General features: G+C 41.8%; 1 protein-coding gene across 1 annotated transcript in view; it reads left to right on the forward strand.

The window, feature by feature from the left end:
- LOC148030713 (uncharacterized) overlaps positions 1-20,374 on the forward strand; it is a 114,304-nt gene extending 93,930 nt beyond the window's left edge. Inside the window, exons 2-4 of the mRNA XM_087687409.1 lie at positions 19,858-19,938; positions 20,047-20,148; positions 20,247-20,374. Of these exons, the coding sequence (XP_087543535.1) occupies positions 19,858-19,938; positions 20,047-20,148; positions 20,247-20,303 (240 nt within the window). The 3' untranslated portion in view covers positions 20,304-20,374. The remainder of the gene's footprint in view (positions 1-19,857; positions 19,939-20,046; positions 20,149-20,246) is intronic.
- Positions 20,375-21,817: the final 1,443 nt, after the last annotated feature.

A 21,817-nucleotide genomic window follows, 5' to 3' on the forward strand; every position in this document is an offset into this window, starting at 1 on the left:
AGGGTGATGACAGAAATGAACATTTGTTCATGGTGCAGCACATGAACAATTCTATGACAAGTGCAGAAGAAAGCAATGATGTATGGTATGTTGACTCAGGTGCATCAAACCACATGACAGGTCATGCAGAATGGATGGAGGATGCAAGGAAAATGGAAAAACCAGGATTTGTGGAGACTGGTGATGATACTGCACATCCTATTGTGCAGATTGGAAAAATTCCCTTGTCTATGCAGGGTGGGAAAAAGAAATACCTGTCCGATGTATTTCATGTCCCGAATATCACCAAGAATCTGGTTTCAGTTGGTCAAATGGTTGAACAGGGCTTGCAGGTCAGATTTAATCCTCATGGATGCTTTGTTGAGGATATGAAAAATAAAGGTCGCTTGAAAGCAAAAGGAAAGAAGAAGGGCAGAATGTTTACATTGGATGCAGACATGTCTGAATTGAGTGCAGCAATGTTTGCACATGGGACCGGTGTAGTTGCAGATATTGATATCTGGCATAAACGCATTGGTCATGTTAATGTACAGCGACTTAAATCAATGCAGGCCCAAAATATTGTTGCAGGATTGCCCAAATTCAAGGTTGTAGAAATGCATAAGGTATGTGAAGCCTGTCAGTTTGGAAAACAGGCAAGGAAACCATTTCCTAGACATGTTCAAGAGAGTGAGAAGCCATTGGAATTAATTCACTCTGATGTGTGGACAACTAAAGCTGCATCTCTTGGAGGCTGTCATTATTTTGTCAGTTTTATTGATGACTATAGCAGAAAAGTTTGGGTGTATTTTATGAAAAAGAAAAGTGAAGTTTTTGGGCATTTCAAAACTCTTAAAGCTATGGTTGAAAAAGAAACAGGCTTGCAGATAAAATGCCTAAGGTCAGATGGAGGGGGAGAGTACCTCTCAAATGAGTTTGCAAAGTTCTTGCAGGAGCATGGCATAAAGCAGCAATATTCATGCAGTTATACCCCACAACAAAATGGAATTGCAGAAAGGAAAAACAGGCATATTGGAGAGGTATCTCGTGCCATGCTCAATGAAAAAGACTTGCCAGATTTTTATTGGGCTGAAGCAGTTGCTACAGCAGTCTACATAATGAACAGGACTCCCACTGCAGCAATACATGGAATGACTCCAGAGGAGAGGTATACTGGTAGGAAACCAGATATTTCTCATTTGAAAATTTTTGGTTGCATTGCCTATGTACATGTGCCAGATGAGCTGAGATCCAAGTTGGATCCAAAAGCTGAGAAGTGCATCTTTATTGGTTACTCTCTGCAGCAAAAAGGGTATAGATGCTATAACCCTTCTACTCGTAAGTTTACAGTGAGCAGAGATGTTGTTTTTGATGAGATGAGTAGCTGGTATAAACCAGTAAATGTGATTGATGATGAAGATGCACAAAATGGTAATGCTACACAGAATTCACAGCAGCAGTCACAAAATATTAGTGGACCTGGAGCGTCCTCTAGCAGTGGTTCACATTCTTCGCCATGGACAGGCAGATTGAGATCAGGAGAATCTTCTCAAAGCAATGCAGATAGTGGTATGCAGGTATCACAAAAAGGAAAAGAGAAGGTTGATCAGCCCATGTTTGATGTGAATGCAGGTCACTCTTATGTGGATGGTGAATCCAGTGGCTCAGAACAGAGCATTGATGATGAGTTGGGTATTCCTTCTATTGTTACGCCTGGAGTAAGGAAGACCAGGGATGTTTTGAGAGCACCTGGGAGTGAACCTACTTTGCGCAGGTCTACAAGAGCTAGGTATCCTGTGGATAGGCTGAAATATGATGGATTTACAGCCATTCACTATGCATATATGGTCAAAGTGATACAGGAACCAGAACCCACATCTTTTGAGCAAGCCATGGGAAAAGAAAAATGGGAGAAAGCCATGGATGAAGAAATGGATGCCTTGGAAGCAAATGCTACATGGGAGTTAGTACCTTTGCCTAAAGGTAAGAATGCAATTGGCTGTAAGTGGGTTTATAAGGTGAAGCACAATGCTGATGGTTCTGTGAACAGATACAAGGCAAGATTAGTAGTCAAGGGGTATGCACAAACATATGGCATTGACTATGAAGAAACATTTAGTCCGGTTGCAAGGATGGCAACCGTAAGAGCAGTCATTGCTATGGCTGCATCAAAGGGATGGTCTTTACATCAGATGGATGTAAAGAATGCCTTCTTGCATGGTGATTTGCAAGAAGAGGTCTATATGGAGCAGCCACCAGGTTATGTGCATGCTGTTCATCCTGAGTTTGTTTGCAGGTTGAAGAAAGCCTTGTATGGCTTGAAGCAAGCACCTAGAGCATGGTCTGACAAGATAGGACAGTATCTTGTCACTATTGGCTTTCAGATTTCCAAGGCAGATTTCTCACTTTATGTGAGAAAAACAGAGAAAGGTATTATGCTGCTTGTCATTTATGTTGATGATTTGATTATGACAGGTGACAGTGATGAAGATATCCTTCATGTGAAAATGCTATTGAAGCAGAAGTTTGAGATGAAGGATTTGGGAGAGCTGCGTTATTTCTTGGGCATTGAGGTGATTAGATCACCAAGTGGGATACAGCTCTTGCAGAGGCAGTATGGATTGGACATGCTGTCCAAATATGGGATGACAGGCTGTAAGCCTATTTCAGTTCCTTTGGAGCAAAATGTGAAGCTGAGCACAGATGCAGGTGAGCTTCTAGAAGACCCTACTATGTACAGACGCATAGTAGGAAGTTTGATTTATATGACTATTACCAGGCCAGATTTGAGCTATGCTGTTGGATTGGTAAGTCAGTTTATGCAGGCTCCAAGGAAACCACATTTGGATGCGGCTAGACGCATACTTAGGTATGTGAAGTCCACATTGCAGTATGGACTATTTTATGAGACTGGGGTTCAGATACAGTTGCATGGATACACTGATGCTGATTGGGCTGGTAGTATTTCTGATAGACGATCTACCAGTGGATATGTATTCTCTTTTGGGAGTACTGCAGTCACTTGGAGCAGCAAGAAACAGCCTACAGTTGCCTTGTCGAGCACAGAGGCTGAGTACAGGGGTGCAGCAATGGCTGCATGTGAGGTAGCTTGGTTGCATAAGCTACTTTATGATATGCATCAGTCTACAGATGGGCCAGTTGTCATTTATTGTGACAACATGAGTAGTATACACTTGGCAAATAACCCAGTCTATCATGCTAGAACAAAGCACATTGAGGTGCATTATCACTATGTGCGAGAGAGGGTTTTACTAGGTCTTATTGATCTAGTTTATGTCAGCACAGAGGATCAGGTAGCTGACATATTCACGAAGGCATTGGGCGCAGAGAAGCTGCGCAAGTTCAGAGACCTGCTTGGTGTGCAGGAATTGGGATTGAGCTCGAGGGGGAGTGTTGAGATATCGAGCTCCACTCGTGATACGCCAGGGTGACCGTTGTATATTTATGTCACCGACTTGTCAGTTGCAGACGCGGTTGGTACACCGCCCATGAATAATAGCTACATGATAGCTATCCTTATCTACTCTAGTTCGTGGCTCAGTTAGTATGCCACCTTAGTTAGTTGAGTTTGGTTTGAGACCCATATATAGGGTTCTTCTATTTCTTTGTACTTGAGTTCTTTTGGCTTACACAACTAAGAAGAGGAAAACTGTTTTCAGCCTCCACCCTTGTGTGTCTTCCCCCATTGTGCAAGCAAGAAAGCTTCAAGCGAGACTCCTTCCTTCTCTCCCACAATCTTGACACACCCAATGCCTTTGTGAAAATGTCAGTTATCTGATCCTATGTGTGTGCTAATATATACCAAGTCAATATCTCCTCCTGTACATACCTTCTCTCTCACAAAGTGGTAGTGTACCTCAATGTGTTTTGTCCTAGCATGGAACACTGGATTCCTAGCTAGCTGTATGCTGCTCATGTACGTCCAAATCACCTACTAACTTTTTGCAGCCATACCACCTCACATGCTGCCATAGCAGTACCTCTATACTCAACCTTTGTACTCGATAAAGCAACTGTAGATTGCTTTTTGCTGCTCCATATAACTGCTGCACTACCAAGGGAAAACATGAATCCACTCGTAGATCTTTTGTCTGACATGCTACAACCCAATCTGCATTTGTGTATCCAAAGACCTGTACATCCTTACCCGCCTCATAAAAAAGTCCATATTGTAAAGTGGACTTCACGTACCTCAATATACATCTAACTGCATCCAAATGAGGATTTCTAGGCATCTGCATAAACTTACTGACAAGACCAATAGCATAGCTCAAGTCTGGCCTTGTGATAGTCATGTAAATCAAACTCCCTACTATCCTATTAAACATAGTAGGGTCATCTATCTCATCCCCAACATCAGCACTCAACTTCACATTTTGTTCCAATGGTACTGAAAGAGGTTTACACGTTGTCATACCATACTTGGATAACATATCCAAGCCATACTGCCTTTGGGATAGCCATATACCATCATCACATCTGATCACCTCAATACCAAGAAAGTATCTTAGCTCACCCAAATCTTTCATCTCAAACTTCTTCTCCAAGAAGTCCTGAACTTGAGTAATCCCATTGTCATGGTCACCTGTAATAATCAAGTCATCCACATAGATGACTATGATGACCAACCCTGCATCTCCCTTTCTCACATAAAGTGAGTGATCAGCTGCATCTCCCTTTCTCACATAAAGTGAGTTATCAACTGCATCTCCCTTTCTCACATAACGTGAGTGATCAGCATCAGAAATATAAAATCCAATATTGACAAGATACTCTCCAATCTTGTCAGACCGTGCCTTAGGTGCTTGGTTCAGCCCATAGAGCGCTTTCTTTAACCTGCACACATATGTGGGATCCTATGAATCTTCATAACCTGCTGGCTGCTCCATATACACTTCTTCTTGCAATTCACCATGCAAGAAAGCATTCTTAACATCCATTCGCTGTAAACTCCAACCTTTGGCTGCTGCCAAGGCAATCACACATCTAATAGTTGCCATCCTAGCAACTGAACTGAATGTCTCTTCATAGTCTATGCCATATGTTTGATCATAGCCTTTTGCAACCAGCCTACCCTTATACCTGCGAATTGAACCATCTACATTATGCTTAACTTTGTAAACCCATTTGTAGCCAATAGCTTTCTTACCCTTAGGTAAGGGTACCAAATCCCAAGTCTTATTGGCTTCGAATGCAGCCATTTCCTCATCCATTGCTGCATCCCAATGAGCATGACCAACAACCTCCTCAGAGTAAGTAGGCTCAACATCCTCAACTAGTTTCACCATATAAGCATAATGGTGAGATGCGTAACCTTCAAAACCAAATCTTTTAACAGGGTATCTGACCCTGCTAGATCTACGTACCACCGGATTACTCAATGGAGCCTTTACATTACTATGAGCTCTCTGTACACCTGGAGTCCTAACTGAAGGAATGCAAGCTCATCATCCAAACTCTCCGAACCACTAGAATCTCTATTAAGTCCCAAATGATTGGTAGATGCATCATTACCATCCAGCACTTTCTTCTTTCCATTGTCCTTCCCTGCAACACTTATAGATCCACCTAAAGGTGTGGGGCTACTCCTTAGTCTCCCAGACCATTAGAATCTCCATTAAATCCCAAATGATTGGTAGATGCATCATTACCATCCAATACTTTCTTCTTTCCTTTGTCCTTCCCTGCAACAATTATAGATCCACCTGAAGGTGTGGGGCTACTCCTTAGTCTTCGAGACCAAGGGCTCACTGTAGGTGTAGTACCAGATGATGTTTTTGGTCCACTAAGACTCCGTGATTCTTGTTTATCTTTCTGCACATAGCTTTCCTAATCATTATCATCATCCAAAACATCACTAGCAGGTGTATACCAACTTCCCATCTCATCAAAGATAACATCCCTACTCACTCTAAACTCACCTGTGACAGGGTTATAACAGCGATACCCTTTCTGCTCTAAAGAGTATCCAATAAAAACACAATTTTTTGCTTTTGGATCAAGCTTCTTCCATAGCTCATCTAGCACATGAACGTATGTAACACAGCCAAATACCTTCAAGTGTAATACATCAGGCTTCTTACCAGTAAAGCATTCTTCAGGAGTCATCCCATGAACTACAGTTGTGGGAGTTCTACTCATAATGTAAACAGCAGTATGGACAGCCTTAGACAAAAAATGTTTTGGCATATTCTTTTCAGCCATTAATGCCCATGCAACTTCTGCAATATGCATGTCTTTCTTTCTGCAATACCATTTTGCTGTGGGGTATACCTACAAATAAATTGCCTCTTTATTCCATGAGTCCTCAAGAAGCCACTGAACTTATTAGAGAGGTACTCTCCCCCTCCATCTGATCTCAAGCACTTTACTTTTAAGCATGTTTCTCTTTCAACAGCTGCCTTAAAAGATTTGAAGTGCTCAAACACATCACTTTTTTCCTTCATCAATGGACATTAATTGATGCTGGAATTCCTGCAATGGATGTTGCTATATGTGCTAAAGGAAAAGAAGTAGTTGCAGATATTGCAGTCATCAATAAATGTGACAGTATCCATAGCTTCCTTGAACAGTAGCCATAGCATATTAATTTTATACCCATAGCTTCCTTGAACAGTATACCCACAGCATCCATTGCATGTTGAATATGTTTATGCCATATTTCAATATCTGCAACTAATTTTTATTGAAACATTTATTGATACTGTTCAAGGAAGCTATGGGTATATTTCAATATCTGCAACTACTTCTTTTCCTTTAGCACATATAGCAGCATCCATTGCAGGAATTCCAGCATCTAAAGTGAACATTCGGCCAACTCTACTTCCTTTTGCGACCAACCTGTACTTATCATTAAAGTCTTCTATAAAACAACGTTTTTCATTGAATCGGATCTACAATCCCTGCTCTACCATTTGGCCAATAGATACTAGATTCTTTGTAATTGATGGCACATGTAATACATCTGTCAGACTCTTTGTTTGGCCATCATACAAGGATAAGGGAACCTTTCCAATGTTTAAAATTGGGTGGCATGAATCATCACCCATCTGCACGTAACCTAGGTTTTGTAAGTCCTGCATCTCTCCAAACCATTCAACATGACTGATCATATGATTAGATGCACCTCAATTGACATACCATACATCATCATGTGTCCCCTTTCCTGTAACTGCATTCATCATATGTTGCATAACAAATAGATGCTCATTTTTGTCTTCATTCTGTCGTGAAGACGATGCATAGTTTCCTTGCTACAATTTACCACTGCGAATATCATCCTTCTTTGCATAGCAATGGGCTGCAATATGGCCTGTTTTGCCACAATAAAGGTAAACAATAGCAGAATTTCCAGAACCTCTATTCTGCCATCCACCTCTTCCTCTAGAGCTCCCCCTGTCTCTAAATTTTCCTTTGCCTCCATAAACCTAAATTTCACCAAACTGTTGATTGAACATGTTTTGCTAGTTATCGCCAATATGTCCCATGCCACGGCCTCTCGAAGAGGATCTACCATGTCCCCTTCCTGAACTCGAGTAAAATGCTTGGACCTGTTCACCATTTCTTTCAGACGAATCACCTTGCATAATGATCTCTTTAGTAATCATGAGAGAGATCAGCTCATCAAAATTTGGAAATGGCTTCCGTACATATACTAAAGTAACAAACGATTTCCATGCCTTCTCATTGTTAAGGCCACTCAGAGTGGATAAAACTAAATCATCATCATATAGCATCGCATCAATCACTGCTAAAGAATTTGCAATGCTCCTCACCCTCAACACATACTCATTGACATACATTTTCCCTTTCTTCAAGGCATTCAACACTTGCTTGAGTTGAATCTCTCCTGCCTTTGTATTTACTGAAAACATGCTCTCAAGAATTGTCCAAGCTGCATGGGAAGTTTTGCATTCTTGATATGTCCCAGCATAGTATTATCAATGATTGCAGATAGCCAGTACATCACCTTTTTATCTTTCGCATTCCACTCTTTCCATGCTTTTAATTCATCTGTAGTCAGAGGGATACCCAGCTCTGGCTTCTTTTCTTCACCTGAGACAAACTCATAAAGGCCCTTTCCAATGAGGAAGTTCATCACACGGAACTTCCATGAAGGGTAGTTGTTCTTGTCGAGCTTCTCAATAATGGGATTTCCACTGTTCTCTGCCATTATCACAAACAAGGATACATCATAGGAAGCTAGTCTTTTACAATCTTTCAAAACACATGCATAGCACTACACCAAGCAACCTTTTCACTGATTGCTCAATAGTACATGTAATCTGCAACATGTTTGTAGATAAACCTTATGTTTTCTTCCTGCAAACACCTCAAAAATTAGAGATTCACAATCTATAACCTGCGCACCCACTTTCGGTCAATACAGCCGAAATCACAGTGTACCCTGAAACTGTTGTCCATAACCTTGCGGCTCTAAAACGGGGCATGAAACGGCATCAGACGCCCAAAATAACTACGGGGAATTCCTAAAGGGTTGATCTGCAAAAATATACATTGATCTATTCACACACCAAATCTCACAGCAATCTGAGATTTTTGCTCGACCCTGCTTCCGGTGCCTCCACAGGCACTATCCAAGAGAGAGAGTGGAAGAATGGGAGAGCTTCTTACCCGTTTCTTGCTTGCTCGAACCTTGCTTCTTCTCCTTCACTTTAGCCTTCAAAATCAGCCTCTCTCAGTGGTGCTGCTCTGATACCATGTCAAGAATCGCGTGGTGGGGGGACTTGCTTGAGGTGCTGCGCCAAATACACACAATATACACAAGAGGAAGCTCACTCAAGAATACAAGAAGAGAGACGGAGGCCAAAACGTTTTCTTGCTGGTTTATTCTTCTTCTTCCATAAAATATACAATGTACACAAAGTATAGATAAAATACAACATAAAGGAAAGTAGCCTACTAAGTCAAACAGTGCATAACCGGCTACACTAATCGACTGGCACTATGTCTTTGCCAGCTATAGGTAGGTGTAACAAAATAAATATAATAAGTGATAAGTCAATGACCATGTGAGTATCATAATAACCACCAACGTGCTAAGTGTAGACATGCAGACCCATCTAGCTAGGCGGTCCATCATCAATGTTCGCATGTGTTGAGCTTGCCATCTCAATAGCAAATACAATGCCTGAGTCTCGTGATGATCCACAACATGTTTTACGAAAGCTTGGCATGGACTACACTAGCATCCATGCATGTATCAACAATTGTATACTGTTTCAAGGAGAATACGAGACTATGCAGACATGTCCAAAGTGTGGTTCTCACAGGTATCTGCAGGACTTGCAAGGGCAAACCATCCCTCAAAAAGTTCTTAGATACTTTTTGCTTATCCCCCGCATAAACCACATGTTTCATATGTCCGGCATGGTGAGCTTGACAACGTGGCATGCGTAGAATAGTTCCACAGATGGAGTTCAAGGAATATCAGTGGATTCACGCGCATCGAGCCACATTGACTCTACCTTCTTAGGCTTTGCCCGAGAGGCAAGGAATCTTTGGCTCGGTCTTGCAATGAATGGTGTAAACCCATTCGGTCTACACTCAACTTCTTACATTGTGTGGCTTATAGTCCTTGCCAACTACAATATCTCTCCATGGGTTTGTACGAAGCAAGGACATCTCATCCTTAGCTTACTCGTCCCCGACCTACAAAGTCAAAAATATGGACGTGTATCTTCATCCATTAGTCAATGAGCTTAAGATTTTGTGCGAGGAGGAGGGGATCACTGTGCAAGATATGAGCAAGTGCAATGGTCAACAGTCCGTCAATATTCGATGATGCATTCTCTCAAGTCTGCATTTTCTAAAGATGACCAATTATATCAGGGCTAAAATCCCATGATTGGCATAAGATATGTTAGGTTTGTACTACAAATGGATTGTAAGTGGCCTGCGCATTTTGCTATTTGGAGTGTAGTCATTGTTCATAATGCTTTCTCATTTGTGGCAATTTGTACTACCGATTGCAATTGCAGGATGCCTTACTCCAGAAATACGCGGGGTCATTTACAGGTTCTTGATTTTATTGCAATGGATCTCATAGAAGGAGATTAAGACCTCCTCTATTGAATTCGCGAGGCAGGAAGCAGTGGAGATGGTTTATCTCTTTGAGAAATACCTACCTACTAGCATGCTCACGATACAAATCCACCTTCTTGTACATCTTGTAGATGAAGTGGAGATTGCTGGACCTGTCCATACGCGATGGATGTTCTTCTTGGAGCGCTTCATGAAAACCCTGAAAGGCTTTTTGCGACAACAAGCTCGGTTAGAAGGTAGCATGGCTAAAGGTTGGTTGGTGTCTGAGGTGCTAGTGCATATTTAACAATGGCTACCAATGGTGGATCCAAACAATAGTATGCTATGGTCATTGAAGGACAATGATAGACTGACCGGAGATGTGGTGGTTGGAAATGGGGTAGAAAAAAGAATGGATGCTGCAATGGAGGAGAAAGTGAATCACTTTTGTATGTTGCACCATGCCTCTATGGAGATGTAGCTCGCCAGGTACCAGCAAGCTAGGCAAGATCGAGCGGAAGCACAATCTGAATTTTGACGTAGTACGTGCCATCGACCGATTCGATATCCTAAGGGCATGGAGGAGATGTCGCAGTTTATGTAAACGCGATGCTTGCATGGAGCTTTGACTGCAGGGTCTCGTGAAGGGGCGGAGGTCTGAACCAAGGAGTGGGAATTCTCGAGGGGATGTAGTCCAAAGGTGATGACATGTTTAGGGTTTGTCGTATCTATATTTTATATGCGACAACTAATTGAGTGTTTCAATGTACAATATAAAATATATAGTACATCGTGGTCACGCAAACGGCATTTCTGCGTGGAGCGTATTGACAAAATGCACTCCACAACAGACGGTGGTATCATGGCAAGGTTCAAGCAAGAGAGCGGACAATGAGTAACGGATCCAAACACGGTTATAGATGAGATGGAGTATTTTGGGAACTTGCAAAGTATTGTTACGGTGGATTACCATAGCTTCTCCATGATACTATTCAATGTGTAGTGGTTCAAAGTGGTACTTGAAGGAGCTGGAGCCACAGTTCGACGAGGTCCATTTGGATTTCTCAAAATAGATTCCAAAAAAAAATGGACGGATTTGCGCGACACCTTTGTGTTGTCGGGCCATTGTGAACAGGTGCATAAACTCATTTGTTTGTTAATTGTATTACGACATGGTACATGTCACAATAGTTAAATCTCTCTTGTACGTGTTTATGAACATGTAATCTTCTATCCAAACCCCCAACAACCTCGATGGTGGTATGTTATTCATTCAGCTCCCCGAAGTGCGAGAGTATATGATCAAAGCGATGTTCCGAGCATAGATAAGGACAATATGCAAATAGAGGGGTTGATACTGCAAGGGGTGGAGGCCACGGAAAGCTTGGAGCATGTAGAGAAGCCAACGACGAGTAACAATGATAGAAATACAGGAGTCCAAGAGTTCTTGGAAAACGAGATGGACTCATCCTTTTATGGTGACATGTCTATCAACCTTCCAGTTTATGTGTTGAGTTGTGTCAGGAGATTGACATGGGACCATAGGATACTTCATACTTGGAGCATCCACTTACTCACTTCGTTGACTAATCGCTTATAAGGGTACATAAGATATGCATTTTAAGTAAGATTATTTTTTTAAGATTTAAATTGATTATGCTAACATCATTTTTTGTCTGTGCAGGTGACCTTTGTGGATACTTAGATCATCAAGATGAGTCAAGGGATGAGTGATGAGGAGTTTCAGGATATCTTCACACGCATGTCTCCAGATCAGATGGCAAGATTCAGAGACATGGCAGACCACAAGCTGTCTCAAACATTGTCAGGTTGCTCTATTAGATCTACTTCAGCTTGATCAGATGCTTCAGTTTCGAGCAGATAAGGTCAATACTCCAGACTTGGGCCAGACAAAGGGAGTGCTTCAGGGTCAGGGGGATGCTGCAGAGATACAGATGCAGTGAGCCTGCAGTCGGCTCGGGATACAGGTGCTACTCCTTGCTCTCATGGCGATTCCAGAGAGCGCGGCTTAGGTGGTTGCTATGGAGGCACGGACGCGGTATCTCCGTCTCATCGTTCTGCTAGAGTTGTGTCACCACCGGGATTTGTCACACCTGTGGGGACGTTTACTCTAGTCACTCCGGCTTTTACTCAACCATCCGCAGGTGGCACCCCTATGGATGCTACTCCTATAGATACTACCCCGGTTAATACACTAGATGTACAGGGGTCTCCTGGATATGCCTAGGAGCGTGGTCGCAGGTGGGAGAGGACCCATCTTAGGCATACCCCAGAGGGGTATGCCTACCTTGTAGATAATAGATTAGGAGACATCATCATGAATGATAATGGGAGAAGGGTGATGACTTGCATGAGAGAGTTGTGCCAACAAGTTTTTCGGCACAACATCTTGGATCATTGGAAAAACATACCAGAGGGGAGAAAGGACTATAAGCATGAGGAGTTTTCGGTACCAGCCGCAGTAGATGGGTTTTCTACGGGCTGGATGATGGAGTGCATGCGTGTGTATATGTCACACAGACGATCAGACGCATGCAAGGCACTCAAGAGTGGGGTTGCAAAGCCTGAGTGGCTAGATTCGGACGACTGGCGCCGACTGAGGGAGGAGGCTACAGATTCTCCAAGATGTTGGAGACAGCAGCGCAAAGGCGGCGAGAGCACGACTAGGGGCCGGAGTGGTCCATCATCTTGGGAGTGGCCGAAGTGGTCCATCATCTTGGGAGTGGCGGCCGTAGGACATATCTAGAGGACTTTGTAAGTTTTTCTTTTGTTTTGCTTGCTTATTTTTTTGCAATATCCTTTGTACTGACAATCGTGTTTCTAACAGTTAGTATTTTGTTTCCTTTGCAGCACTCCATTACAAATCGCGATCCCACCGGCCTTGAGACTCGATATGCAGAGAGGCACGGTCTCACTGCATTGATCGACTGATTGTATGGATGTGGCGTCCTTGTAAGTCACTCATCTTTCTTGTCCGTAGTTACATGTTTAATTAGAATGCATTATTATATGGTGGACTGATGTGTAGTTGTTTCTTTTTTTAAACAGTTCGTTTGATTCTCCTTTGCGACGGGACGAGCTTTGGGATGGCGATGATCTATAGCTCGCCCTTGGATCCCCGGAGCTCACACACCCTTCTTTCTTGGTCATGTGATCTATATAAACATTTTCTATGTAGTAGTGATATCTTGCCATGATTGTACCAGTTTCATTATGCAATCATGTATTTATTTCATGTATCAATGTTATGATTTAAGTACACATTGTCTTTATTTACACGAGTATTGTACATAGTGCAGAAATTATTTTGTATGGCCCAAGCTGCCCTGCCATAATTTTTTTTTTCCCTGTTACTGTCACTATTAGAATCACAAATTTACCTACATGCGTCATTACTGGCGTCGTTATTAGCATCGCAAAGCTTCATTATCAATGTCGCTATTTGCATCGGTATTAGCTGATACCGACGCAAATAGTGATGCTGATAACAACGCTAATACCAACTATTCTATGGCATCGCCAATAACAATGCTTTTTGCGACGGCAGGGGCGAATTTCTTTATTTACATTTTCGTCGCTTTTAACATTAGTATAAGGTCTATATCTTGTAGTGTGTGGTGCCAAAAGAAATATCTAAATACAAAAAAGGATGCTTTCTGAAAATAAGTGCATTATGAGAGGCTATCATTAGAGAGAAAAATGAGCTTTATGGAGACATGTGTTTTCAACCATAAAAAAGAAGGATGAAGGAGAAGACTGAGTGGTGAAAAAGGAGATGGTGAGTATATGCTTTGCAACCATTGCATGGAAATTCAAGACCATCATAAATTGATAGCTTATGAGGGCTAATTAGGAGAAGAATCGAGTAATGGCTCATTGTTAGAGTCCCTTTTATGAGTCTTGAGTTTACTTTGTGCAAGATCTGATAGGGTATAACACAATATTAGTGAGTTTGGGAATCTCCCAATTCTCATTTTTTTAATACTAAAAAGGTGGCACCCAGATAACATGCCCATAAGTTTCTCAAAACCATATGATGTGACCTATCATTGAAAAGCACTTGAAAAATGGAATCTATTGAGCTATAAAGCGCTCAATTTGGAGTTATAGTATTCAAGTTATGACAAATTCAAAGATTTGACCACATATCCCACTACAAGGGTACACACATATAGCGATGCTAAGTTGCAACGTTTTTTTTTCGACGTCGGTATACCGACGTTTCTAAAGACGCAGATACGGACACTAATACCAACGATTTACTGCGGCAAAATTTCACCGAAACCCGAACATTTCTTTCATTTGAGCGCGTGAAGGCAAAGAGAAAGAAAGGATTGTGAGAAAGAGAGGGAGGTGAGCAAGGGAGGTGAGCAAGGAAGCAAGCTGCGAGCCGCACGCGAGGAGAGGAGCGTCGCCCGCACGAAGAGGTCGTGGAAGAAGAAGAGAGCACGACGGTATGTCGTGTTTTGGTTTCTTTACAATCTTTGTTTTGCTTTGCAATGTAGGTTAGAAAGTATTGGTTTGTCTTCGATCTTTGTGTTGCTTTGTGTTGCTTTGCAATGTAGGTTAGGAAGTATTGAAAGAGAGAGAAATGGAAGTGAGTGTTTTCAAAAATTTTCTTTTGTTGGTTTTTATTCTTTGCAATGTAGGTATGAAAATGTATGTGTGTGAGCATAGTTTAGAGCGGACCTCAAAGATAGATAAGTTTAGAGCCGACCTCAAAGATAGATAAGTTTAGAGCCGAACTCAAAGAGATAGGTATGAATTTTTTTAAAAAAAATACCTGAAATATATATAGTGGAGTGGTCCCAATATACAATATAGAATATTTATTAAATTATCATTCCATTACATCGCAATCAAGATGTCTAGCACTCACGACCAACATGGTGGTGATCGTGAGGCTTGGCTCAATCAACGTGTCCCATGTCCATGCACCCAATGCAAATTGGCCATTCGTCGAAAACGTTGTTTGTCCATAGAGCATGTGCAACGGTATGGAGAGTTTTGAGTTGAGATAATCGACCAAGCAGTCTTGAATTACGAGATTGTGGTAAGTTCTCTCTCATTACGTACTATATGACATGTAATTGATTTAAGTATAACAGTTTGGGGTTATCTTAGAAGTTAGCTCCTCAATGTCATTTACAGGGTCAGGGCCATGTCGATACATTGCAGTCCGCAGATCTCTTGTGTCTAGTAAGATGGGTTCATCCGCGCTCTATACAAATGCCATCTGAGATAACTAACAGTCTCATAGAAGGTGATAACTCTTAACCCCCTTCTATGGGTGAGAATGCTGGAGACATGGACGATCCTCCTGCTTTTTTGGAGCCCGCGTTAGAGGACATGATCGAATCATTGCTTCCTACGGACTTGGAATCCCAAGATCCTTTAATTGCGGAGGCTGCCATTCCATTGTATGATGGGAGTCGGGTATCCCGTTTGAAGACACTTCTTGCATTGTTGAGCATACAAACAAATTATGGATGGAGCAATTATGATGTGTATAATTCTTTATTGAAAGCCATTAAAATGTGCTAAATAGCACTCTAATAACATGCTTCATTGCAATTTGTAGAACGTTGAAATCTTATATTTTGCCTATCCAAAACACGATGCCTAAGTCTCGTGACGATGCAAGACAAGTGCTGCAAAAGCTAGGCATGGATTATAATTGCATTCACGCTTGCCCCAATGATTGTGTTCTCTTCCGGGGAGAGTTTGAATTGTTGGCCACATGTCCCAAGTGCGGTGCGGATAGGTATCGAAATGACTTGCAAGGACAGACTGTTCCGCAAAAGGTTTTGAGGCACTTTCCGCTGATACCGCGTGTTCGTCACATTTTTCGGACCAAGAGTTTTACAAATTTGACTACATGGCATGTGGAAAATCGATCCACTGATGGTGTACAGCGTACACCAGCTGACTCAGAAGCATGGCATCACATTGACTGACTTTGCAAAGGAGGCGAGGAATCTATGATTCGGTCTTGCCATGGATGGGGTAAATCCTTTTGGTTTACGTTCCACCTCCTATAGTGTATGGCCCGTGGTCCTTGTTAACTACAATATACCACCATGGCTTTCCACCAAGAAAGGACACCTTCTGCTCAGCTTGCTTGTGCCTGGATGATACAAAGTCAAGAATATGGATGTCTACCTCTCTCCATTGATTGTTGAGCTAAAGGAGTTGTGGGAGGGAATTGTAGTGGAGGACATGAGCAAACATATTGGTAGGCAATTTGCAACTATAAGGGAAATTCTTATATGGACCATGCATGACTTTCCAGGTTATGGAGAATACTCTGGTAAAGCGTGGTTTCTTATTTTGCTAGTTTTCTTTGAGCGATGTTGGTATTATGACATGCCTCATTGTACATGTGTGTTCTACAAGGCTAGTCACATCACGTTACCATGCATGTCCTCTGTGTGGACCAAGGTTGGATTCTCGTATGTCAAAATCTATGAAGAAGATGGTATTTGAGGGACATCAAACTTTTTTGCCAGAGGGTCATGTCATGAGAGAAGGATTTCTTGGTCGCCCTCCTGCGAGAATGAACACACTTAGCTGGTTTGATCGCAGGATGGTGGACCAAGACTCGCTTCCCAGTGGAATGCGACGCTTCTCAATTTTCTATGAGCTCACTTATTGGAAAAAACTAAAGATTAACCACCTTTTAGATCCCATGCACATTTTTAAGAATGTGGGTAGCTTGCTATGGGACCACCTCACTGGGTAGCGAGACACACTAGGAGCGAGGATGGATTTGAAAGCGGTGGGAAAGATGGAACCATATTTGCCTATAAGTGGCGTCGATGGTCGAGTGCAATTGCCGCGCGCTCCTTGAGTTTTGTCTGGCAATGAAGTGCGACGAGTAAAGGAAAACATCAAGTCCTTTCGCACACCGACTGGCCTAATGCGTTCTCTCAAGATAGCATTCACAAAGGATGACCAACTGACAGGACTCAAATCCCATGATTGGCATAAGATGTGTCACATATGTATGGTATGAGGCTGCGTATGGCATGATTCTGCATATTAGATTTCAGAATCTCCGTTTGTTTATACACAATGTTAATTACATGGTTTTCATAGTTCATATTGCCGATCACAATTGCGGGGTCTCTGACATCGGAGGTACGGATAGCCATTTACAAATTGTCCGAGTTGGTTCAGTTTGTCTCCCAAAAAGAGATTCACACATCATCGATTGAATCCGCGAAATGCATGGCAGTAGAGACTGCTTGTCTTTTGGAGAAGTATCTTCCCACTAGTATGCTCACGATACAAACCCATCTTCTAGTGCATATTGTAGATGAATTGCAGGTTGCAGGTCCAGTCCATACTCGATGGATGTTTTTCCTTGAACGTTTCATGAAGACCTTAAAGGGATTTGTGCGACAACGGGCTCGTCTTGAGGATAGCATGGCTGAAGGTTGGTTAGTGTCGGAGGCCTTGGGTGTATATTTCTGAGTGGTTATCCACTGTGGACCGGGACAAAGGCTTGATATGGTCACTTAAGGAGGATGATCGTCTGAATGGAGATATCCTAGTGGGAAACAGAATAGAGAAGAAGATGGATGCATCCATGGAGTCCAAGGTGAACCGATTTTGTATGCTGCATAGCGCTACGATGGAGAACTGGCTGCAACGGTATGAGGATGCTCTCGTTGAGCGAAAGTCTGCAAGATCTGACTTTCGACAGAGTACGCGGCAACGGCCCATTCGATACTCATGTCCACTAGATGGCTACATGAGGACCTAACCAAAGCATCTCAAGATGGAGAAAGAGTAACTAAAGAAGAGTGGGACTTCTCACGTGGATGCAATCCCAAGGTATGGATGCAATCCCAAGAAATTACAATCTATACTACAAATCGCAACTAATATACTTGTTCTTCTCCCAGTATAAGGTCCATAGTGTAGCATGGTCACGTGGACGACATTTCAGAGTAGAGCACATCGGCAAGTTACGCTTGACAAACAATGGACTGTGGAGTGATGGCAATGTTTGAGCAGGAAAGCCGACAACGTGCCACAGATCCAAACCGTGTAGTTGCAGAGATGGAGTATTTCAGATGTTTACAGAGTATCCTTGCAGTGGACTATCGAAGTTTCTCCGTTACCATATTTGATGTGCAATGGTTCAAGGTTACTCTCGAAGAAGCAGGTGCAACTGTTCGGCGAGGGTCGAGTGGCTTTGTTGAGATTGACTCAATGAAGAAGTGGACCGATTTGAGTGATACATTTGTTTTGCCAAATCACTGTGAGCAGGTAAGCGTTCCTAATACTTGATGCGCTTTAGCAATCTCAAAGTGGACTTTTATACTAATCATAATATGGATCAGGTCGTTTTTTTCCCTAATCCGCAACAATCTCAATGGTGGTATGTCATTCCCATGACATCTAGGAGTATCCCAATGTTTGCCAGAACCCCCATACCGATCGTAGAAGAGACACCTTTAATAGTGGCAATGACAGAAGGCATACAAAAAACTAAGATGAACTCCCTGGAGGACCAAGACATCTCACCTATGGAGATAGAGGAGATAGAGGATGGGTTTTTTGAAAATGAAGCAGAGTCCTCATTTTGTGGAGAATTTTGTATAGACCTTCCGGTGTATACTGAGCTATGTCAAGATGAGATTGTGGAACCCTAAACAAAAGTGACTCGATCAAAACGTTCCTCCCACTACATCATGTCCACTTTTTGCAAATCGGTTAGGACAGTTTGTATGTTTTTGGAGTATTGTATTTTGTATTATCTAATTTTTATTATTATTTTAAAATGAAGTCTTGCAAATTAAGTCTTAGTTTTATTATATCTTGCAATTCATTATCAAATTGACTTATTTTTCCTTGTATGTGCAGGTTTAGGATTTGGGCATGGACGGCAGGATGAGCCGGGATTTTACAAATGACAACATCGACGCGATACTAGCGCGTTTCTCACCGGAGCAGCTAACACGGGTCAGAGATAGAGCCGATGCAGAGCTTTCCCGTTCCACCTCAGCACGATCGACAGACTCTAGACGGTTTGATGCGTCAATCTCCAGTAGACGCAGTCGCAGGTCTCGCTTTGCTTCAGAGTCATGTGGTCGAGGAGGAGGTAGCTCCTGTTGTGGGGACGCAGATGCAGTCTCTCCCACTCGCACTGCCACCAGGGAATCGACACCGTCTTTCACTGGCGGTGGCAAGCAGACGTCTATTGCTCCCACTCCTTCAGGCACCCCACCGATCACTCCCACTCCTTCACGCACCCCACCGATCACTCCCAGGGCCAACAAGAAGTACACGAAACCCACTCCACCAAATATGTATTTTCGCATGAAGATTTTCGCAATAGCACTTATCAATTCAAATTGTGTTTGACACATTTGTATTAATGTCCTGAAAGTACCCGTTTGCAAAATCTTGCAGGTTACTCGTATCTCATAGATAAGGCCTCTAGCCATTTATACATGAATGATGATGGAAAAGTTGTCATCTCTAGGATGCATGAGTTGTGCCAACAAGTATTTCGGCATAACATTACAGACAAGTGGAAGGAGATCCCAGATGCCAGCAAGGAGTACATAATCGATACATTGTATCGAGAGTTCCCTCAGCCCTTTAGCAATGATAGATTTTCGAGAGGGTGGATGATGACGCGTATGCGTGATTAGGCGGTCTGATGCACACGAAGCAGTCAAGCAGGGCAAATCGAAGCCGGAGTGGCTGGATATAGAGGACTGGAGTAATCTCCAGGATGAGGCGACATCCACTCCAAACAAGTGGAAGCAGTAAAAGGATGCAGCAAAGGCACGCTTGGACGTAGGATCGGTGCATCACCTTGGTAGCGGCGGCCACGCAACATTCGTGGCAGATTTTGTAAGTATTAATAGGGTAGAGTACTCTAATTTAATGACATCCATATTTATGTATGTATTTCGAACATGAATCTCAAGTACGTTTTTTTTCAATGTTTGTGTGCCACAGCAAGGTTTTACGAATCGCGACCCGACTGCACTGGAGGTGACATATGGGGAGAAGCATGGTTTGAGTGCCCTGATCGAGAAGCTCTATGCTCGCGGAGGACCGGTAAGTAGTAATAAATATCATTCCTAATTTGAGAAATCTGTCATTATATGTCAGTTTGTATTTGGTACTCACAATTATATATGCATTTGCTATTGCAGACTCCCTTCGATATGCCACTACAGCGAGAGGAGTTTTCTGATGAGGATAAGTCGTAGAGAGCAGATTAGGCTACATAGAATTACTCCCCATCTTGTATTATGTATGGCATTATGGCCTCTATCCTCCATATGTAATAGCAAAGTATATATGATTTGGACTTCTATCTTGTAGCATGACTCCATATTTGCTTTGTCGCAGTAGCACTTCTCAATTTAAGTTCTGTTATTTTCTTTATCAATACAGTGCACATTTCTGTTAATTAATGTCATGAAAGTACTTGTTTGCAAAGTCTTGTAATTATTTGGGATTGATTGTCTAACTTCTTTGACAGCAGGAATTGTCTCTTAGCCCTATGTGGCTCTAACTGTGGCAGGGCTACATCTGCAGCTCTACCACGTTTTCTAGCGATGCTAATACCGACGCTAATACCGATGACGGGGAAATTTTTTATATATAAAGAAAACGTCATTATAGCATGTATATGTTGTAGTGTCCCAAACTTATGGGAAATTCCCATATTCCCCAATATGATGTTGTATATACTTCAGAGTTTGTCTAGCTTTCCTTTCTTCTTGAAGTACATCGATGATTCACTGCTTTATTAGATAGGTCTACACATCTGCACTTAGTACGTTAGTGGTCATTATGATACTCACATGTCCATTGACTTATCACTTATTGTATTTCTTTAGTTATATCTACTTAAGCTAGCATAATTGTAGTATGAGTTGATTAGTATAGTCAATTATTTATTGTTTGACTTATTTGGTCACTTTTTTTATATTCTATATTACCTATACTTTGTGTACATTTCATTCTATAATAAAGGAGAAATAGAAAACTAGTAAGAAAATATTTTGGTCTCCATCTCTCTTCTTTTGTTCTTGATGAGCTTCCTCTTATATCGTATATTCTGTATGTTCAATGCAATAGCTCAAGCACATCCCCTACCATGGTATCAGAGAAATGCAACTAAGAGATATTATTTTTGCAAGTTGAATTGATGTAAAAGGAGCAAGGATTCAAGAAAGCAACCAGTTGCTAAGAATCTCTTTCATTGTCTCTCTCTTTTCCTTGGATAGTGCCTATGAAGGCACGGAAAGCAAGACAGAGCAAAGATCTCATTTTATTGGGTGACTTGGTATGCAAGAAAAATGGTATATATTCGATAGATAAGCCCTTATCTTTGGGGCTTATGGATATGTTTTATTCCATATCTGAGGTCACTTTGGATACCATTTCTGCTCTTTAAGATTGCACACAACAGTTTCAAGGCATACTCTAATTTTGGTTATGTTAATATTTTTGTGGTGCATAGGTTACAAATTTAAAATCCATAAGTTTTGATGTGTTTTCTAAGGAGCAAACAAAAGGTTTATTTGCAAATCAGTTATGGATTGTATGTATTGTCAAGGAATGAGTGAAAAAGTTTACCCGATATATTATTATGCACATCTTGTGAAGGGTTACAAAAGATTTGCTTGTTGTTTGGCACTCACTTGTATCATATTAGGTAAGAACAATGGAAATCCAATTATTGAGAAGTTAGATAAGGATAGCTACTCATTAT

The sequence above is a fragment of the Lygodium microphyllum genome, chromosome 10 (genome assembly GCF_053477565.2).
Source record: "Lygodium microphyllum isolate KBCC chromosome 10, Lygodium_microphyllum_v1.1.10, whole genome shotgun sequence".
NCBI lineage: Eukaryota > Viridiplantae > Streptophyta > Polypodiopsida > Schizaeales > Lygodiaceae > Lygodium > Lygodium microphyllum.